The sequence below is a fragment of the Pipra filicauda genome, unplaced genomic scaffold (assembly GCF_003945595.2).
Source record: "Pipra filicauda isolate LSUMZ 115617 unplaced genomic scaffold, ASM394559v2 scaffold86_size2582843_pilon, whole genome shotgun sequence".
NCBI lineage: Eukaryota > Metazoa > Chordata > Aves > Passeriformes > Pipridae > Pipra > Pipra filicauda.
In genome coordinates, this window is record NW_024105053.1 from 1,070,431 (window position 1) to 1,093,124 (window position 22,694).

A 22,694-nucleotide genomic window follows, 5' to 3' on the forward strand; every position below is an offset into this window, starting at 1 on the left:
CACAAGTTATGCCAGGAAGGGGGCGGGGAAGTGTGTGTTAACATTAGCAGATCTGAGCTCTTTGGCGTCTGCACAGCTCCCAACTATCCACAACTAAGGAATTACTGTTTACGCATGAAGCACACATATAACGGGAACATACATCACATGGTCAAGGCGCAGCATTAGCCTGACACAAAGCTATTCCTCTTGCTGCTCTAAGACAGCAGTGATACCAGGAATCTAGAGCCTTCATCTTTCAATTCAGCAAATATGAACATCAAAGTGCTGATTTGCTGCTGATTGAACAGGGAGAAAAAAAATTTGTATGTGTCCAGAAAAGGATTTCAGTGCACTTCATGAAGATGAGTAAGTGAACCTTCCCATTGCCCTCGAGTGCTAATGGCAGATAAAAAGCTTGACAGAAGTCCATCAAACAGCAACTGGTAAGTATATTTTTGCATCTGCTGTCTACCACCCTGAGAAGAACTGATTATTTTCTCGGTCTCTGAAAACAAAGGTGTGCTGGTTTTGGCTGGGATATCAGGATCACTTAGTTGAGTTCCCTCACATGCCAATAGAAGGCCCCACAAGAAATCTGTAGTGACACACCAAACTTTCAGATTAGCCACCCAAGAGAGGCAACTGATCCAACCTGTGCTGAAGTAACATGAATTTTCAAATTGACGTCAGCAATTTTGGGGTCAAAACTTACGTGCAACGGAGATTACATTTGACAACCTTGACTTTTCTCCAACATGATCAGATGCACCTGGGACTAAGAAAACTGTTGAATCCTACCACAAAGGTGTATAATATTCAGTAATTCACATTAGAGTGATTATCAGCTGGAAACATAAGTTGGTTTTGCTCGTTATTCAGAAAATTTGTCGGAACCTACTAGACAATTCTTGCTTTCAGGAAAGTGTTCATGTAATAGGATGTAAAGGGGTTTTTTATGGTAATAATGCTGACATTTTCGCCATGACAGATACAAAATGAGCTGAAGTATATCTCAGTTTTGGAAGCCTTTGTAAGCAACAAACTAATCTTCAGCAAAACGCAGATGAAATTATGAAAAAGCCCCAACCCTTCACGTCATAATTTCTCACACACCGGAGTAGAGAATACTGTATTAAGGCCATATAACTAATTCTTCTTAAAAGTATATTTTCCTTTGCCTGGAAAAAGATGGTTTCAAATGACGGTTTAATTTTGAAGGAAATTAAAACCAATACAGAATAACCATTGTTTAAAACCTGTGCAGCTAAGTCACCAGGCACTTTTCCTTAAAGAAAGGAAAGGAATAATAATTGGCAGGTATTTTAAAAATAAAAAAAAATTCATTCTGAAGTGAGTTTCTAGCCAAATTGAAATTCCAAATGTAATATAATCAGGAGATTCCACTGAGAAAATGTAGCCAGGCTATTAAACAGATTAACTTTATGGTAATAGCTCTGCAGCAGCACATAAGCAAACAGCATTAATTTGACCATAGTTTTGGCATGATAAAGCAAATTAATTAATATGATAAAATATAGGAAAAAATCCCTTCTAATCTATGAGTAAACAACAAACTCATTTACAAAGAATATAATTAAATTTTATTAAAAGTATTGCCTTCATGTAATTGCAACATATATTACAAAGCAATGGTGTAACTAAGAATTAAAAGAAACAAGCCACAGGATTCAATATTTAAACAAAAATTCTGAGAATGTACAGGTGCTTACTAAACAGCCTGTGTAGATCTTCAGAACACAATTATGGTATCATTCTGGAGAGCAGATGATCCATGTACATAACTCTCACTGTTTTCAATTATATTTAAAATTTAAATAATTTAAAAAGATATATATTATTTAAAAGCAATATCATGCAAACATTTATTTGTCATATAATTCAATTTTAATGCATAAAAAATTACTCTATCAGTCTTAAATTTGTATGATATGCACAGTCAGAGATTATAAATTAGCTTTGGGTTTACCAAATCCTATTATTTTATCAGAATGAAGTTTAGCAATCTCTTGCTTAGTAAACCCATTTTCTAGAAGTATCTCTTCCGTGTGTTCTCCTATAAAAGGATCTCTTTTACACGATGGAACAGCAGGAGTCCTTGATAAAAGAGGAGCAGGTCTAGGACTTATCTCTCCCTGATCATTTTTGATAAAAGACCTTCTTTGTTTGTTATGCTGATGTGAGGCAACATCATCGAAGGATAAAACAGGGGTCACACAGGCATCAGTACCATCAAATATGCTGCACCACTCAGCCTGTGTCTTCTGTGCAAATATAGATGCAAATTTTTTCTTCATTTCGGGCCAGTCGGAGAAACTAGACTGAATGGGAAGTTCATTTGAATCTAACCCAAGACCTGAAAGGAGAAAAGCAGAGGTTAACTATAGTATGCCTTAGATTAATTACTAAGTGCTCCCTACAACTAGTATGTTTCTCAAGAAGGTAGTATTTTTCAGGCAGTACTGAAAGTCACTTTAAACTTTATTCAGGCATCTGTGCAGGGCAGGGAGCAGAGGAATAAAATGTTCTATGATGCTTGCAATTAGACTAAACTGCATCAGCTACAGCCTTTTAACGAAGTATATATAATAAACACTAATCTGTATAAACACTTCACAAAAGCAGCAGCTGTCTAGAGATAATAATGTCCTGAGAACAGCTTCTATAATAGGTACTGTATTCTCTACCTGGCAGTAGCAACACAGAAGTCTGCTGAATAAGTCCTTGACTATAGCAACACACTTATCTCACAGAAGCCAGCACATCTGCCAGAGCTAGACACTCAGCAAGGCTGCAGTGTTTGAAGTTCAACACCATCGGGTTATTTCTGTGCCCCAGATGTGGAGATGGTGTGGATGGATGTTCCCAGGCTCAGCACCTGCAGCCTGACCTGCTTCTTCACTCCCTCAGTCCAGTCTCCAGCAGCGTCTCCCGCTCTCTCTTCTTCAGCACACCTCCCAGGTTCCAATTCTCCACTGCCACTCTCTGGGAAAAGTGAAACCCATAGTCCTTTCACTCACTAACTGCCTAAGAACTTTGCCTTCCATGTCAGTCACAAGGACCACCCAGGTATGCAATATGCACATTCCTTCTGAGACACAAGAGCAAAGCATGGACACACAGGTTTTGTACTGAAAACTTCCTGAACTAGGAAGTACCAGGTCCTTCCCTAAATTAGCACCACATTCCCTCCCATGCAGGAGCTTACAGCTTTTCTGTACTGCCAGTTTTCAATCTCTGTTTCTGTTCTCATGGATTCTGCTCTCGGCGCTCCCTACTCTTCCATTCTGCTATTCAAGAAGATGTAAGAATTTTTATCACTTCTTGTAGGGTTTATCTCAAAAAGGAGGTAAAAACCAAGAGAAAAGGTAAGTAAACTACACTTCAAAAACGGAGATAATACGGAGGTAACATAAGCAGACCTTATGATACCAAATAGAAATCAGAAGTGGTATATTGAAGGCTGTCCAAATAGTTCCATCTTGAAATTAAGGAGCATGAACACAGCAGGAAAAATTCAGAAAAAGCAGGGATAAGAAAGAAGTTCATTTGAGAAATAAGAAAGACTAGAGAACAACTCTCATCACAATGCTTCAAAAGTAACAAAAAAAGGGAGCCGCTTACGAAACAACAGTTCTGTGTCAAAGGCATTGAAAATACAGAGCTCTGCAAACATTTAATTTTGAACATTCTTTCTAGTATCTTTGGATATCTGTTGATCAACAAGTGTTAACAGGCTTGGGTACTAGACAGCTGTTTGCAGGCAGAATTTACATGAAACTCCTCTAATCTTTAGCTGTTGATAGGCAGAAAAAAACTTATGATGTCTTCTATTTCTACAGATTCCTTATCACTGAGAGAGGTAGACATATAGCTATTGAAACATAAAGGGGAGAAGAAAGAAAGACAATGTCTATTCTTCTGCTCTTTATGTTCTTTCTCTCCACTCATAATTTCTACAAGATGCACTTCCTGGGGCCTGGAGGTCCCCCCAGCTTAACATAATATTTGAGAATGTCACTGTTGAGCACAGGATTCTTAATAGCTTTAAAAATTAATACATGCTTTGAAATTATACTTTGGTATTTCAAAGAAAAACACACAGAAATTGCCAGTCTCCAGACCCAGAAATACAGCCTTGCAGTTATTCACTTTTAGAAGAAATTTGTCACAAAGACAAAATAAGCATTTTCAGATCTTATCAGAGATGCCTACAGATATCAAGATGAATGTTACTACAAAGTAAATATCAGTCCTTACGGTGTTACCAAGTTATGGGTACCTTAAATTACTAAACCTACAATCTAGTGCTCATAACAATTCATGCCATCCTAAAAAGAGATCAGCTGAAGATTACTCACAGTGGTTGAACATCCATAAATAAATAAAAGTTAGCAATACTTAAAAAATTAATTGCATTATTAATTTCCAAAGTATACTACTAAAGATGAACAGTTGCGATACAATTTACTTACAAACTATGAGGTGAGACAAATTTACCTTCCACAATATGTACAGCTAAGTAACAACACACTGCCTGAGATTCTGTCTCAGTGCATGAAATCTTGTCAGCTGGAAACCTTTTTTCATAAGTACTTATTTGCTTATTAATTATAGTTTGGGTCCTAGCAGCCAGTCCAACATGAACAGAGCTCTACCATTATCCCATTACAGAGTTATATTCAATGGCCGTGGCAGATGGAAAGTTGGCTGAATGTAACCACACACACTCTGGCAGAGCAGAACAATGTGCAGAACCTGGAATTTAATATTACATGCTCATTTTCCGTTTACCATTGAAGACTTCAAATTCAAATGACAGCCTTTAAGCACTGCAGCTTCTCATTTTCCAGCTTGTGCTAACCATTTGCGGCACAGATGAGCAGAATCACAGCAGGAGTGACTGACTCAACAAGGAAACAATTACACAGCACAGAATTGTCTGGGATACCACAGGATGACAGATTTCACTCAATGTAATCAAAAGCAAAAGTATCTTTTACACAGAATATCTTGTAAAGCAATCAAAACTTACTTCCAAGTTTTTTAGTTCAAATTTTCATCTAGGATTTTTTTGTTTAGAAAAGCCCAGTTAACTCATGCCAGAACAGCTCTGAAATGGCTTTTGAAAAATGAAGAATTGTCTACTTATAATGCTATAGCTATAGATCTCCTTCAAATGCTATAGAGTTTTTGACCTCTATCTGCATGTCATTATTGATGCAACGAACCGAAATCTGTATTTCTGAGACAGATTGCAGTAGAATCAGGCACCTAATTTCAAGAAAGAGGAAACAGTAAAATTCATTAGATAAATCAGCAAAGCTGCTTTACTCTTACAGTATATCACTGGTTTACAGTTTCTTACAGTATTTCAGCCACACTGTTACAAAAGCAAAGCTTTGTTCAGGCTTTTCTTAGTTTAACTTACTAATTTTCTTTTCAAAATTGCATGGTCATAGCAATTTTGAAATTATCTTGCCACAACAATTGAATGGAACCATCTAGTTGGGAATCCATAATTTTGGCCCAAATGACAGCCATTAGGTGCATGCCATTGCACACTCTCTCTAAACAGAAGTCATTCTCACTCTGAGAGGGAACTGAACTTCAGAATATTCAAAGACGGTAGCAAATTTTCATTAAACTTTTTTCTCTGCTCGAAGTTTCTGAAACTAAATAATTTTTTAGAAAGTGACAGCTCAGCAAAAGGTTGATCAGGCCCTGAGTACTACTGAGCATTGCTGCAAATATATCCATGGCTGTAGTACGAGGTGAGATGCTTAATTCTCACAATTGCAAATGTTTTGGTGCAGCAAGAACCTGGCCCTAGAGTATTTGTACAATGTTTAAGACTTATAATAATAAACAAATTCAAATAAAACATAACATTATGTGTAACTGAGTCTAAAATGTCTCAAATGTTTGTCCCCTTTGCACATCTTAATAACAACATGGTACTGAATTCAGTATATCAGCACATTTTTAATACAGTACACAAAACTTCACAATCCCAAAATGGAGAGTCCCATGGAAATCCATCATAATGATGTCAACTGTGTTTTTCAAGTGCTTTCCTTCTGTTTTGAACATAAGTCACACAGTTTAGGACTATCAAAGTAGTATGAAAGGAGTACTATTGAGTATACGTTCAGGATTTTAGTAACTGTCAGTGGTTTTCACATCAATGTAAGTGGATACTAAGTTCACCTTGTGGAACCGACTTTACACCACATGATAAGGCAGAACCAGACCTTTACTGTCACCTGAAACACAATATTTACTGTTTCTTCATGCCTCTTGTAGCCTGGCTGCAGCAATATCAAGCACCTATTGCTAAAAATCAAGACAAACCTGCAAAAGCAATTCACAGGTCAGCTGGAAGACATTCTGCCTCTTTCTGTCAAAAGATTAAGACTTAACATTAGCAGTACGTGTTTTTTACATCAGATTTTTCATAAGATGCAATAGCCATTTTAGCCAAATGCTAAGGCATTTTAGCTATTTATTGTCTGACTTTTGCAGTAATAAAAAGGACTGCAAAAGGACTACAGCTGGTTTGTTAACAGCCAAAAGTCTATAGTGAGCCCAGAATAGTACAGATAACAATATAGCTACTGCAGTAATTATTTACTATATCTATTTTATATAGATTCAGTTTCTCATACAGCCTGGTTTTCTTTAATTCATAAATTTCTGGTAAGCAGAAATTTAATTTTCCCCAATGAGCACGATCTACAAAGCCAATGATATTCTCAAACTAATCTATTGTCTTAAGTTTCCCTCTGCAGACCCCTCAAGAACTTTCCTTGCCATGTCATTAACTGCACTCCAGTCCAGCACTGGGTTCCCAGTTCTGCAAGGGAAACACTGAAATGAACCAAAACCAAAAGGAAATCAGTTCCACTTTGGCTCATCAGAATTCTGTGAGCAGGGACAAATGGTTCAGAAATCATTTTCCTATCTCCATTCTGAAATCTTTAAATCTCCAACTGACACCTGCAACACCCATATCCTTGCGTTCTCATCCTACAGGAGTGGCAAAAGTACCCTCCTCTCTGAATATGGAGCGAGAGACATCAAGTGGTTTCTGAATATATTTTATCTGGAACAGCACCAAATTGTTCACCAGCAGAACTGACCAGAATTATGGGGAAAAGCTATGAAATGAAATTATGGAAATTGTAACTGGAACATACCATTCTAAAATCACTTCAAAGCTGGAATTAGTGCCTGGAACAGATAACTTCGCCTAAGTTAAAGCTCCTCAGGTTTGTGAAAGAGCAATACAATTTTCACAGGCAGCTTTTTCTTCCCTATAATATTAAAAGGCTTAAATTCTGAATTTAATTTCTGCAATAGATATCCCAGAAAGGAAATAATCCCTAAGCCACAAGAGGGATCTGCTGTTCTAATTTAGCACACTATTGCTTCAGAAAGATTGAAACCGTAAGTACTGAAAGGAATAAATATTTCCTATGTGAAAGTCTGAACAATTCATGATATGCACCTAAAATACAATGACAAAGACCAGTTACTTTAAATGCAATGTTGTGTGAAAATCCTGAGTTTGGTCAGATACTTTAAACAATGCACTTTCACAAAATAAACAAAGAAAATTCACTGAGTGTAGACAAGCAAAAATTGTTATACAAATAAAGGTAAAAAGGAAAATTTCCTTGCAGACTGTAGTCTGTATGTTGGATTTTTTAAAACACAACAGAAACAGACTGACACACAGGCAACTATGATTGCAGTTGTTGTGTACTTACAAATGGATATACACCAGTTCTTTATTGCTGCAATAAGTATTTTTGAAACTTTAGCTGTTAAAATCAAGCAATTTCTCTGCATTTTAAGTGTAAGGAATACTTTCAAAGATGAAAATAAAGTAGTCCAATGCAGGTGCCCCTACACAGGCAGAAGAATTCACAGTTGCTCCTCCAACTTTATGCTCTAAATTTCTGAGAAACAACTAAAAGAAAAGCAGAATTTTAACATTTTCCTCAGTAAAGAGTTATCTAAATAAGACACAGAGACCAATCAATAACCGTGTGGTACCATCTGGCCGCTGGATTCATCCATGAGAAGCTTCTATCTAGGTAAGACGGTTGAGAGAGAAAAGCATGAGTCTTGCCCTATAGCAATGATCAATACAAGAAGGTAGGACTCTTCAGAAAAGGTTCACTGAGAAAAAGAGTCACAAACAGAACCAGACGCCACTACAGAATTTGGAGTTTTTTTGAACAGATTTCATCTCATTTCTGTAGCTTAAAAGTATGTGTGATTCAACTTAATCTCCAGAGAAGAATAAAATACTGCAGCCATGAATGCTGCAAGTCAGTATTTGATCACTTTAAGCCAAACATATGGGTATTTGAGTAAGCAGCTTTATTTCTTTCTTGTTTTCTTTGTATTTAATACAAGCATTCTCCCTGAAGATATTTACTGGAATCCCAAATTCCCTAACCTCCAGAAAAAGGGTTTACATCTTACTTTGATACAGTTTCATATTTATCTTTGTTCTCCAACTCTGATTTCTTGCAAGAAAGAAAATCACAGGGGATTGGATGAGAAAAACATTTCAAAGAACTGCAAAGCGTGGAATAATCAGCAATACTTTCCTTTTCAAGATCAAGTTGCTTACAGCTTGAGTTCACAAGTTATTCTCAGGACAATCAGAGACAAAGCACCTTTTTCTTCAGCCAAGAACACAGCACTTCCAAACTTGACATCTGATCTGTTCAACATAATGCTGGACATATGTCCATGGGTCACTCCAGGAACCTCTTTTTTGCATTTCACATATCAGCATGTACTGACTGGGATATTCCACGCAATTGCATGGACATTTTTAAGCTACAAGAGAAGCAGCCACTTACAGCCAGAGATACGCAAGAATTTGGGCAGCACCACAGGCTGCGAGAGAACAAAGGCTGTATGGAACAAGATCTCTCTTTGGGATCCTGGTCACCAAAGGCATACCCCACCTTACAATCCCATACCTTCATTTCATCTTACCACAATCCTGAATTTCAAAAATCCCTGGAAGAGAAGGCCCTGGCAATGACTACACTCTTGTTAGCATAATGTAGCTGGCTCGGGCAGAGCTGGCAGTGAATGCCCTTGTGAGGAGCTGTCACGGTTTAACCCCAGCCAGCAGCCAAGAACAACACAGCCACTTACTCCCCTTCCCCCTGGTAACATGGGGGGGAATTGGAAGGGTAAAAGTGAGAAAGAAACTCACAGGTCCAGATAAAAAGTTTAATAACTAGAAACAATAATTTAAAAAAAATCATTAAAGGAAAGAGGGGGAAAACCAGTAACAGAGAGGAAAATAAAACACAAGAAAGATCAGAAAAAACAACTGCTCACCATCAACCGCCTGGTGCCCCTGCAAACCACTGTTTTAACTTCACACAACTATTTTGCATAAATCATTCTAAATTCTTTAACTGATAAATCACACTTTATCGTCATATTTAAAGAGTCTTCAGTCAAATATAAAACTTGTATCCATAGCTGGACACTAAAAGTACTCTGAAATTGTGAGGAGGAAATTAATAATTTATAAAGCAGAATTTGCTTCTACAAAAATTTTGTTCCACTGAGAAATACTACGAACTACTTCCAATGAATATTCCTTTCTGAAACCATTTAAATAGTTATTTAAAAAAAAAAATTGCACAAATTACTGAGTTTGCTTGAAATTTTATTTGCAATATCAAAGAATTAGGTCTCATTTTTTTAAAGTATATTCACAATCATTTGAAAAAAGCAACTTCCAAAAAATAGTTTTTTAGTGCTCCAGTCACATCACAGAATTCCATTACTGTAACTCCAGAAAAAAATCTGCAGTTTAAGTGTATTTTCTGAGGGCAAGGTGAAGAGTGGATGAAAAAGAAAGAAATTAATTGCTAGAAGAAAAAAGTCAATTGAACTGCTACACAACAACCCAACTGGCTTCACAAAGCGTTTCACATTTACAATGAAATCACATGAATCATGAATCAAAATGGAATTACTGAAGAATTCGTTCAATCATGCTTTCCTGATGTGAAGCAACTGCTCCAAGCTACTTACCCTTTATTAACTGCTCATAGAATTGAGGCTCAAGGGCACCAACAGCCATGAATTTTCCATCGGAGGTCCTGTAGATTTCATAAAAAGGCGCACCACCGTCTAGCAGGTTTTCACCTCGAGGTCTGCTCCAAATTCCTACATTTTGCGATTTCCACAGGAAAGAACTTAGGTATGCTACTCCTTCTACCTTGAAGATTTACAGGAAAAAATAACAGCTTCAGTAAATTAGCTGGCATGTTACCTAAATTCTATATAGAACAAAATAGCAAAAAGCTACTACTAGTTAAGATTTTTAATGATGAAACTTCTGGTAAGCAATTTCATTTCTTAAAATTTTCAACTACTGCTTATAGTGCATCTAGAATTAAAGAATAAGAAAGAGCATAAATGTAATAATGCAGCCTCAGATGGATTACACACTTTCAATGCACAAAGTTTCCTCGTTTAGAAAGTTTATAATCATTAGGAGGTCACAATGGGAATGTAAGTAGTTTCAGGTGACAGGACAATCTTCTTGGTTATATACAACCTTAAGTATGACAGCTGTGAAAACCTTCAAAACCTCTAGAAAACAAGATGCTTGTACCAGTCCTGTAAGTATCAGATTTTTATCTCAACATTACCTTTTTTAAATATACTGATTATAAGAAGACTGCTATTTCTAGAAGAAAAATTGAAGGAAATCAAAGGTTAATGCTCTCTCATACCATGGGAGCTGGAAGCTTATCTCTATCACTAAGCTGAAAATTATTCTCCCACTCTCATCACTAGTAGGTACCTAGACATAGCAAGGTAATCTCTAAATAAGCAAGTGTCTGATGAATACAGCACTAGAAAACAAGATTAATCCTGCTTCAACTTGCTTCTCAAAATTTTGGCTATGTGGAATACAATCAGGTGAAAACTCAGTTTGTTCAGCCTTTCAATAATTATCAATCTTGTACCAGTCTTTCAAGCAAAATCACATCCTACAGTTTTGCTCACCAGTACAATCCATTTTCTCCCGACTGCATTAGAAAAACTGTAAGCAAAGATGAAGCAGTTAACAGTGTATGGCCAGAAAAACTCCACTGGAACAGATTAAAACCTGAGTTGTATCATTCTGAGTATCATTTTGATTCATGCATTTTCAACTGTGTAATATTAACCTAGTATTGTCTACAGAGAAAAGCACAGATCCTGTACCAAAATAAAAAGCTACTAAATTTTCATGGGGAAAGATCTACTAGTTTCCACCTTTCTAAGCAAGACTTTAACACATGCAAATCTCTGAAGTATGCAGTCAAGAAGGTTTCTTCATTTAAAGTGTGTTATTTGCCTCAAGGACAGGAATACTTCTGCCCTACTTGCCACACGTTAAAGTCAATTAAAGTACCTTCATGTGAGAAAATACTGTATACCTTCATCTACATGTTCATAAAATGATTGCAAGGATATTAAAACAAAGTTTGCTTTACTGATGATCTGATCTTGCATTGGTCATATTAACAAAAAATACACAAAACCCACTGAAAGTAAGAATACTAAAAGAGAGCAAAAATATCAGCATCAGCTCGACAACTGGATTTTAGTGCTGACAAAACTCTTAAAGTCAGCACCTGTACAATACCTATGTACAGTGCTACTTACCCTGAAAACACTTAAAATAAAACAGCACATCTGTTTTACGCTGGCATAGGGACTTTGGAAATACCCCTGGCTGGGCAACTGGACAGCTAACTTCTGCCTGAGGCCCACTGGAATTCAGAGACAAGTAAAAAAGTGTCTAATGTCTGCACCAGACCTCCAAAGGCACGCTCAAATAACACCACACGCTCGCTAATGTAATCACCATCTTTTAAAACATGAAAAGCACAACATAGGCAGACCACACTTTATCCTAACTGCAGAATGATTACAGCAACAGCTATGTGCTTCACTTAATGGTCCTTAAAACAAAAGCACCAGCAGTATCTGAAGCAGGCACAAGAATCCAGAGGTACCACTTCACTAGGTGACCTGTCTGCTCCGCAAGCCTTCTGTTCCTTCTGTAGACTGAAACAGTTCAAAATGCGAATTAATCCACACCAACCTAACCTTTATCCTCATGACTGATGAAGGCCTCTAGGATGTGGGAGTTTTGGTTTTGAATACCTCCAGGCTGAGAAAAACCTGGAACCTCAGTCTTCTGTTGGACAGCTAAATGCTCCTGCCATGAGACTATTATGCAAGTGCTCATTACCAGCATCCTTTCCTCTGGCAGTCCTTTCACAAAGAGTGAGTCATGCTCAGTCAGATGCCTACCATCAGCAGAAGGTTCTGTGGCTGAATTTGGAGTGAACCTCAAGTGTGGCTCTGATTCACATGCCTCTGATCCAGTGTGGTGCAAGACTGCAGATGCACAATTGTGCCTACTGTGCCATACAGCAGAGTCCTACTCCACATCCTACTCACTCAGCACATGGCAACTCTCCAGCTTACTGTAAGATACCTATGATCCTACGAGTCAGTGGGAAGAGACAGCAACCAACATGAACCAATCCAGACCAGGCACTTAACTCTTCTGAGGCAGACAGATGAAACACAGGACAGTGTTTACTTTTTACACAGCACAGCAATAACACTGGACACTGAGAACAGGAGATGCAAGTCCAGCTCTTGGCCTGAACCTCTTTACCCTCTTTTTGAATCAGTTTAGATTCACTAACTACAGGAGTTCCTCATGTTTATATTACTGATAATAAGAACTCTCCCAATTCACTTTTCGCCCTTCAGCACAGTAATTAGAAGCAAGAGAAAAATAACAATTTCTTTCTCATCACAAAAATTCTGATCTCAGTCTAGAATTACTAACCCGAAAGACAAGAAATAATTTATTTCTTTAGATTGCGTCAGAAAAATAGACATTGCAATAAAATGAGAAAACCCTGTCAGCATATCCATGAAGTAGCATGAAAACTTAGTAAAAGTAATCCTGATGACACAAAGCTGCAAAAAAAAGAAATTCATTTTCCCTCTTCTGCTGTAGAAAATTCTACCATGTGTCAGAGTCACGAACATAGTCAGTGACTCCCTAAACTATAAAATAACTTAAGTAATGGTTCTATCAAACAAAATATAATGTTAAAACAAAATAACAGCTGAAATTCTGTGGTACTGTGATTTTAAAAATATCTACCTCCATGAAAAAATCTTAGGCGTAAAAACAGGCTCATCCACCCAGTCTATTTAACTGCCTTTGCTGCTGCTGATGCATGTATGTTTTTCATCAACCGTGTCACTGAAAGTCTATTCAAGTAAAAGGAAAATAACAAAATGCCACGTAAGGTACATCCGGTGATACTGAACGTTATTCCACCCTTTTCACGGATCACCAGGCACATCAACAGAGAACTATAAATTCTGCAATTTTAATAAGGCAAGAAAAAATTGAAAGAGACTTTTTAGGGGCTTAAAACCCCTCAATAAAAACACACAACACATTCCATTCCAAATGAGCTACAAATTTCATTAGAACATTAGCAGACTTACACTGATTCTTCTAACAATTTTTTTTTTACTTCTTTTAAGTATGATAAGGAAAATAAGGTAATACTACAAACTGCAAGAAGTATCTTTTTCCGCATTTGAAAGCTTGTCAAAATTCTCCACAGTTTCACAAAACTATGAAACAAACTGTGTTTGTTAAACACAAACTCCTTCAATTTTATTTTGTAGGTCATGCTTTCAGAGTCATAATTTTTGTCGTGCTTATTGGGGCTTTCTCACATTTTTTTTGAAAGATGGTGGTCAGCATCAGAAACAGTATTTTCCTGAATCTTCATAAACACTGAATAGGTTAGATTAATTGCTTCAGAATGTTTGCTGGCTCTATTTCCTGTTTATACATCCTAATACAGTGTGTATGTGTTTTGCAACAGGATGGTATTGTTGACTCATGTTCAGCTTGTGACTAGTACAAACCCCCAGGATTGTACTTTAGCCAATTGTTCTCATACTGCATTTGTGCAGTTAATTCTTTCTTCCTGAAGAGGACTGCAGAGCAGTGCTATCCATGAATTGCAGCCAATTTTTTCCAGGTCATTTCTCCAATTTGAAAAGGTCATTCTGAATTCTAATCCAAGTGTCCAACATACTTGTAGTCTGCCTCATACACATATTATCTTTAAATTTACTAAACACAGTCGCTCATCCACCATTCAGTTTGTTGGAGAAAATACTGAAAAAGACTCCAAAAAACATCTGTAGAACTCCACTTAATAAGCTTTTCATTTTGACAATCAACCACTAATAACTACTATTGCAGTAAAAACATTAATCCTGTCTTGCCCTGTTCCCACAGAATTTTCATCTAGACCTAATGCCATGGCCTGCTCCTGGAAATGATGCATGAATTTGTCAAAAACTTACTCAATTCAAGAGATCAAACATCACTTTCTATTCTCCCATCATCAAGACCACTTCAACAAGGGCATTTTTTTCAATTACTGTAATTTTTTTTCCAATTTATATTTCAGCCTAAACCATAGCCTTCACTTAGTACTACAACACCTCAAAGAGAGGTCCAATTTTAATTGCAAAGCTCTTTAAAAACAGAAAAAAAGAGAGACCAAGAGAGAAAAAACACTTGCAGATAACATGGATTTCAAGGATAAACAGAAATAAGTATTTTTCCTCTGTGTAAGTGGGTGGCCTTCCAGTGGCAAAAATCCAGAGTACTCTTTATTAGGCTAATTGAGCCTTTAATTTATTTTGCAGCACATTCACAAAGTGTTTGAAATAGACTTCTTGGCAACGACCCATGGCAGTGTAACTATCTGAGGGAACAGTGTCTCTAATAAGATATGACGTGTCACCAATTCGAAAGAAGATGTATCTTGAACAAAGCTAATGCAAGTCTCTATTTCATTAGTATTAACCTTTTTTCTGTTATGCATTATGTTAATTCTTTATTACACACCCTATCTACATACACCAAACTTACTCATCAAATATATACAGCTAATATTTCGTGAAGAAGGCAGGCAGGTAAAAAAGAGAGAGAGGGGGGAAAGTCGCACAGTGTGTTCCACGTCTTAAGGATGTTACGGCAGCAGTGAGTAATATGTGAAAACTGCTTGTCTATGAGGTTGCTTTCCCATTCTCAAGTTCTCAGTTTTAAACCTTACATTTATCCAGTTTCCTCCCTTTTACAGATTTAGAGTAGGAAAAAGCAAACATACGAAACCCCACCTTCCTCGAGATCTTACTTACCATACTTGCATCAATGATCTGCCCTCTGCCAGATGTGGCACGTTCATAAAGGGCTATAACAATGCCCAACGCACACATGACACCTCCACCAGCAAAATCTGCCAGAAGATTTACGGGTGCGTAAGGGTTTTCATCTTTTCTACCGAGCTTTGACAGCACACCTGACAGGAGGGCAAACAAAGGAAGCATAATCATAAAATTAATTATAAACACTCATTCCTACATTTCTACAATTGAAGTTTCATTCTTTTCAATCTATGCAAATAAACAAGTGATAAAGCAATCTTCTACCAACAGTTTTCTGTCTTTACTTGTCTGTGTCTTAGCAAATAGTTACTCTTCAATTCACAAAAGAATAAAATAAAATACATGAAATTGATTAGTGAAGATGCATTTAATTAAAGATACTAATAAAAGTCTCACAGATAAACCACTGATATTTTGTCTATAGGGACATTAAAAAAACTCTTGTATGCAATAATTGTTAGCACTATGGTACTATTAGTACTATATTAGTACTTCATACATGCATAGAACCTCCCCCATAACAGGCATTATGAACATGTTTCAAAGCAACTTTGGTAAACTGTTCTTCTTTGAATCTTTTAAAGTAAAAATGCAGGTGTACAGTCTTATGTGCACATAATCAATGAATTAATAATCATAACAAAGGATCTCACAGTGACAACTGTGCTTCAGTCCTATCCTCCCTCTTCAACTACCTTTGGATAAAAAAGAAAAAAGGTTGCGTATAAGAGGAACCAGTGAATAGAACAGGAAGATTATCTCCGATTGCATGCAATGTAAACACAGGGAACTTATGCTTATGCCAGCAATTATGCAGAAATTAAAGGAATTAGAGCAAAGGCTAAGCCAGTTTACTTCAGACAGAGCTTTGAATGTTTTAACACTTCTCTGCCATCCTGATCCTCTTTACTGTGACCTTATTCTTTCTAGTTTCCTCACAGTGATTCCCTTCGGGCAAGCAAGAAACTCCAGTGTGATCACCTCTCTCCTCTGTCTGTAGCTTAAAGTCTGAGACTTGCAGAACACCTGGTCAAAAATGCCTGAGAACTGCACGGTTCTAATGCACTCTTTAGTTAGTTAATGGTCTAATGCATTTCCTAAGTGCAAGCAACTTGAGTGCACAGTATAAAAAAGTTTCCAAATCCTGTAGTGCAAGTGTAAAGCCCTGTCACTCACTAAAACCTTCCTTTAATAGTCTAAAGGTTGTCACAGGCACCAGCAGATTAACATGCTAACTTCTCTCTCGAGTTCCTAACACAAGCCATTTTTTAGTTAGGGAAAGCCAAAGCTCATCAGGAAAATACTGAGAATATGAGATCTCATTTTTGAACAATGACGCCTCTCAAACACCTTGTTTTATTTCCTTTAAATAGGCAGAAAAACTCGATCTGTGAAATCTCAAGCAAAGTGATTTTAGGAAGATAAAACTAACTAAAATACTACAGATACAATCATCTCCAGAGGAAAAAATCCCTCTATTTGTAAAACAGAAAGTACTACATTCTATGGGAAGAGATGGACTACAGTGTTTCTGTACTGACTCCTTCCCTACACTAATAACAAATAAAAATACCCTAATACTTTGAAATCATCTTGACATGAAGTCAAAAGTGTTTCAAATGAGGCATCCTTTCTTACATCTTTTTTATTCTCTGACAATTTTACATAACGAGAAAAGACTGAACCCACTCCTAAAGAAACTTAATTCCACCAAACAGTTACTCCTTATGGTAGGTGACAGCAGATCACTACATTTGCAGCACCTCTGCTCCGGCCCTTTGCTGACTCTAAAAGAAATGCTCTGTCCAGTGGAAATCCAAGAAGTTTTGGGCCACTTTCTCTCCTCCCTCACAGGCTTGGAGAAGCAGTAGAGACAGAAGCAGTGTGAAGAGCAGGAGGTAGGGCCATGCATGGATTGCCATCATCAGAGGTGGGTAATTTTGTTACTGTTTGCTACTGCATACTTTTAGCATCATGACACTTAAAAACAGCACAATGTGTACAACCCCTTAATGAAACATAGCACTGCCACTTTATTTTAAGCCTACTGTGTTTCAGTTGGTGTCTGCGGAGACACATCTACAAGCAGAAAAGCACAAGAACCAGTTGTCTTAGGCTGCCTAGTTTCCCTTTGCTCAAAAAAAGCTCACAAGCCTGCAAAATAATCCGCAGGTCTTTCAGGATTATAAGCACACAGATTTTCTAGGAGAGAGGCCCTAAGAAAAACTTCTGTCCTCCTTTCAAAGAGAAAAAGTTTATTCTGATACAATAGCACAAAAAAGAAAAATAATGTACAGCCTGAGACGATGTGCTGATCCAGCCTAATAGCTATCTGCTTTCAACAGATTCCTGAGTTTTGATTTAAGGGGGAAAAAACCTCTTAATTTAACAGAAATTTTACAGCCTACCTGATAAAGCCAAATAATTGATGTCATGACCTGCAGACTTGGCATATTTTCCTGTCTGGCCAAATCCAGTAAGTCTAGCATAGATGAGGCTGGGATTCTCCTGCAGAAGGACCTCTGGACCAAGTCCAAGTTTTTCCATGACACCTTAAAAAGACATAACCAAGGGATTCTAATTCACATTTACTTATAACAATACTTAAAATATACATGGTTCAAAGTCAGATTATACAACAACAGAACTCAACTGTACTTTGTAAAGAAATACGTTCTACTTCAGTATCCATATTACAATGTGAACATTATAAATTACTTACTGAATAAATTTTTAACACAAACCAAGTGGAAATCAAGTTTTAGGGTTCTTTCTCTTTTTTTCAGCTTTTTTCCCTGTTTTACTTCTCCAAAGGAATGACAGACAGTTTCCTGTACTGCTGGATGAGCAAAAAAGCTAAAAAGGCTTGCAAAACAAGAAAAAAAACAGGAAAGGCAAATTCTTATATTTTCCACATTAAAACTACTTGAAATTTCTTCCACATCTCACTGCAATACATTTTCCTCACCGTTTTAGTTTCTCAGTGCCCCATGTGTTCCTGTACCTTTTAACTCGCTGATATGAATGGACCATGTCACTATTTCACAAAGGATCTGCAACAACCACACAAAACTAAATAAAGAGAGTAAGGAGCTTTTAGAAATCACTGCAATGTAAGTTTGGTCATCATGGGTATACAGAAATCAGGGTTAAAAATTTGATAATTTGATATTGCAGTTCTAAGTGATTTTAAAAGAAGCAAATTTGAGTTGCAAGTAAATTATACTGTCTTACTGTCTCAATGCAGCTTGGTCAGACTATGACATGATCAATACTGGCACTGCAGAGAGACACATTTTGGAAGGGAAAGGGTAATGTAATTTCAATGCCTGTTCCACCCTAGAATATTACTCCAGCTTGTTTCACAGACTAATCCATAATGTTACTACACCTTCAACCTTGTTAAGATCCATTTCCATTGCATTAATTACTGGGCAGTGGCAGGTGATTCATGAGAAGGAGAAAGCCGTGAAATTTGGTAAAGTGCATGATTTCCCAAGGCACAAGTGAGAACTGTGCCTTGGGAAACCCATCTGATGTCACAAAGTCATTGTTATAAGGTCGACAGTACATATGCCTTTTACAAAGCTCTCCTGTCACTTGGGCCCTCACCTTCTCACTCTCTCACACCAGCTTCACAACAGGTCACAGATTTGCCTAGTTCACTTACAGGCCCATAAAACCTAGTATCTAGTTACAGAATTGCCTGCACTTTCAGCTTAAAAAGAAAAGCAAGTGCCTATAAAACCAAGGAAAACAAAATTTCATAAGAAAAAAAAAATCTGCTAGAAAACAGGCTAGCTACAAAGAAAAAATGGAATTTAATGTCTTCATTTTGTCTGCACAGCTTCTGGGGAGGGAATAAACCAAAAACTTTTAAGGTAAGAAACATAAAAATTATAAAACCCTGTTTTCAAAATGAAAAGAATTACTTGTGACATATGATCTGTGCATCTGTCTGTGATGTGTGATGTTTAACTGATATAGCCTTATATTTCTAAACTGGCTGTAGAAACCCTAAAACATTTCAGCTCCTCACCGAAGCATCATCATAGAATCACAGAATAGTCTGGGTTGGAAGGAACCTGTAAAGGTCACCTAGTCCAATCCCACTGCAAGGAGCAGAGACATCTTCAATTAGATCTGTGTGCACAGAGCCCTGTCCTACCTGACTCCGATGATACTGCTTCATAACAGAACAGCATCCTCAAGGAACAGTGGGGATACAGAAACAACCATCAAGTATGGCTTATGAACATTTTAGATCTGAAAAGTCAATATCTGAAACTCAGGATCTTAAAACAGTGTAAACTTTGCTATTGACAAGCAGATATTAAGTGCCCCTAAATACAGTAAATCAGTAAATATGCATATGTAAATATGTAATTAAAAGATGAACCAAAAAATCTTTTAAAAAGACGATTTTCAAAAATTGAATAATTCCATATTTGAATATTTGAAGAATTTTGTTTTCTATTTAACCTAATGTTAAAAATGTAAAATAATACAAAAAAAGGAAGGTTTTCAAAAACTGGACTTAAGACTGGCAGGAATTGATGAGTTTGTGAAAAGCAACTTCCTGAAATCACATATGATGACTTTTGAAGACTTGTAGTTCATAACCTGGTTTTGATCCTAAATCAGAGTTACCTTTTATAAGGGAATCACACTACTCTATTGAATACTTAACACTTGTTCTTATACTCATCTCCCTGGAATACATGCTTTATAAATGCATAACTGTATAAATGCATAATGTCAGATCTTCAGAGGAACTGTAAGCTCCGAGACCTCTGACCCACTGGGCAACCTTACAAATGTGTGCTGGACGGTATCAGCAGGCCAGGTGTGACCCCTTGGCTGGGACATTCTCCTGCTCGTTCAGAGCCCAAAACCAGGAGTGAGCCCTGGTCTCTGAAATCCTTCTGCTTGTCCAGAGGCCCGGCCGGGGGGCACGGCCCTGGCTGAGCGCTCCTTCCCTGCGCTGTCACAGCGATGCTGCACTGCACAGAGCGCACACAGAGCACTCGCCGCCCAGTCACAGCAAATAAACCCCAAACTCCGTTGCCCTCCCTCTTCCCGCTCAGCATTCCAGAGCTCACAGGCTGGCCGGCGGGAGCACCGTGGCCCCGCAGCCCCGACCTCCCGCTGCCCCCACACGGCCTCCCTCAGGCTCCCCCCGGCCCTCACCGTGGCGGAAGGGCTCGATGAGCACGTCCGCCCCGCGGCACAGCCGCCTCAGGGCCGCGGCTCCCTGCGGCCGCTTCAGGTCGAGCGCCAGGGAGAGCTTGCCGCGGCCCTGCACGTCGGAGGCCACGGGGGAGAGGGACGGGCGGTCGACCCGCACCACCCGCGCCCCGAAGTCGGCGAGGATCATCCCGCAGAGCGGCGCCGGGGCCAGCCCGGCGAGCTCCAGCACCCGCACCCCGCTGAGCGCCATGGCCGCCGCCGCCTGCGAGCGCCGACACATCGATCCCGGGGCCGCCCCGCCCGGCCTGGCGCGGGCACGGGGCTGAGGCGGGATCCTGCTCGCGGTGCCCGCCGCTGTTTTTTATCCCGAGCCCGTGTCACGCCTCGTTAGCTCCGCACCGGCTCGTAGTGAGGAGGAGTGGGCGTTCTCCTGCTGAACTCTTAAAGAAGCTTCCCTGTCTGACCATCCAGGGGTCACTCTGAGAGTCACGCCCGCACCAACTGAGCTCGGACGGGGGCTCCTTCGCAGCTACACCCGCTATACTCACACCGACAGACCAGGTTTTCTTACTGGCTTGGCCCCAGGTTTCCCATAGCAGAGTCTCAGGCATCCAGATCCTTAATTTAATCATGGAATAAATAAACTAAAATATAAAATAACAAAATAACAGATTGAGCTTGTGCCTCTGAGTAGGGACCCCCTAACAAAGGGAACCCTGGGCTTTTGTATCCTCACAGTCTAAGCGCGGGAAGTCACAGGATGACAGAATCAGTCAGTTGGAAAAGGCCTCCAAGGTCATCAAGTCCAAACCTTGAAGTCTGAATCTGAGGGTCATGGGCTCCTGTGTCTCAGTGTCAGGTCCCCTGGCTGGGCCACAGCTCCCTGTGCCCATTTTTAGGCAAAGGGTCGTCAGTTCATGGCCCTTGTCTCGCGCTGGGGCTCCTGCCCCTCGGAGCTCAACCTGCAGCTCGCTGTGCAGTGAGTGTATTCCTCAGCACAAAGAATGTGAAAATAAGCACCCTGTTTTCGGAAAACCTCCTCAGCTTCTGCCCTCGTGTTTGGCAGGGTGGCTGACAGCACTGCCAGCTGCTCACCCTGGCCCCAGGCACCATGGATGGGCCAAACCCCATGCACCCCAGACCGCCTGGTTACACGCTGGGATATTAAAACTGGTTTTTTTCACCAGATGTTCCTTTAAACAGGGCTGTCTGGCCCTGTTGTTCTTGTGGCATCAGCTACTTACAGAACAGACATAATTCCAGGAAAGGTAATGAAACCTTTGTCATTGGATTAACCAATTGGTTTTTCAAACCTATGCCCTGCTCCCAGTATTTCAGGTTACCAGCTAGCAGAAAGAGCAAAGAAGCCCTTACGAGCAGTTCCACGCTCATTTCATAGATTTCTTTAAGTTGGTTGGACTACAAAAATATGTAAAGGCCATAAATATGAATGCAGAATTTTTTCTGCCTCTACTATAGCAGAAGAGTTGCCAGAATACCCTTTATTTTCCAGGTAGACACCAGCTCCTGTAATCCAGGCACTGATTGTATCCACTGCTGTGAAAGGGCCAGGAGAAAAGTATGTGCATTTTCATTCAAATGCAGCTGCCTTGTTTTGTTTGTTATCCATCTCCCTTAGATACACTACTCTATGTAAAGGTTTGTTTTCACAGACATTATCATGTTGTTGTAGCACTGTGTTTCTCTAAATACTTTTCAGTTTCATTTGTCCCCTCACACCTTGGGGTTTGTATTGAATACAAACAGGCAATTTCTGTTGTGTCACCTTCTTTCATTTCACCTGATGCTGTTTAGTTTATCACACCCAAATAACACCATAATCACACCATGGATAATGTCTGGATTTTGCTGTGGTTTAAGTGAGCAGTCCTTTGCACCTGCTAATTTGTTGTCATCCGCAATTACAGTGGGTACTCTGTGGCAGAAGCATTCAAGTCAGGACCTTATTGAATTATTTCAGTTTAAGAGAGGTGAGAGCAGCGTTTTATAAGCATTAAATCCTATTTGAAAAATTGAATTTTAAGAAACTAAGGAATACACAGGCATGAGAGAGAAACAGATATTCTAATTAACTATGAGATGAAGGCTAGTGATTTGAGTCCAGCAAACTCTCCTGAAGCAGTAAGTTGGCCAGCGCAAAA

General features: G+C 38.8%; 1 protein-coding gene across 1 annotated transcript; it reads right to left on the reverse strand.

Annotated features, from left to right (window-relative positions):
- Positions 1-1,560: 1,560 nt before the first annotated feature.
- On the reverse strand, positions 1,561-20,909 carry AMACR (alpha-methylacyl-CoA racemase). The gene is made up of 5 exons (XM_027745648.2): positions 20,533-20,909; positions 17,751-17,894; positions 15,316-15,476; positions 10,084-10,270; positions 1,561-2,356 (listed from the first exon to the last, which is right to left on the reverse strand). Exons 1-5 carry the CDS (start codon positions 20,810-20,812, stop codon positions 1,947-1,949), a joined length of 1,182 nt encoding a protein of 393 aa, XP_027601449.1. The 5' UTR covers positions 20,813-20,909; the 3' UTR covers positions 1,561-1,946.
- Between the last annotated feature and the right edge of the window lie 1,785 nt (positions 20,910-22,694).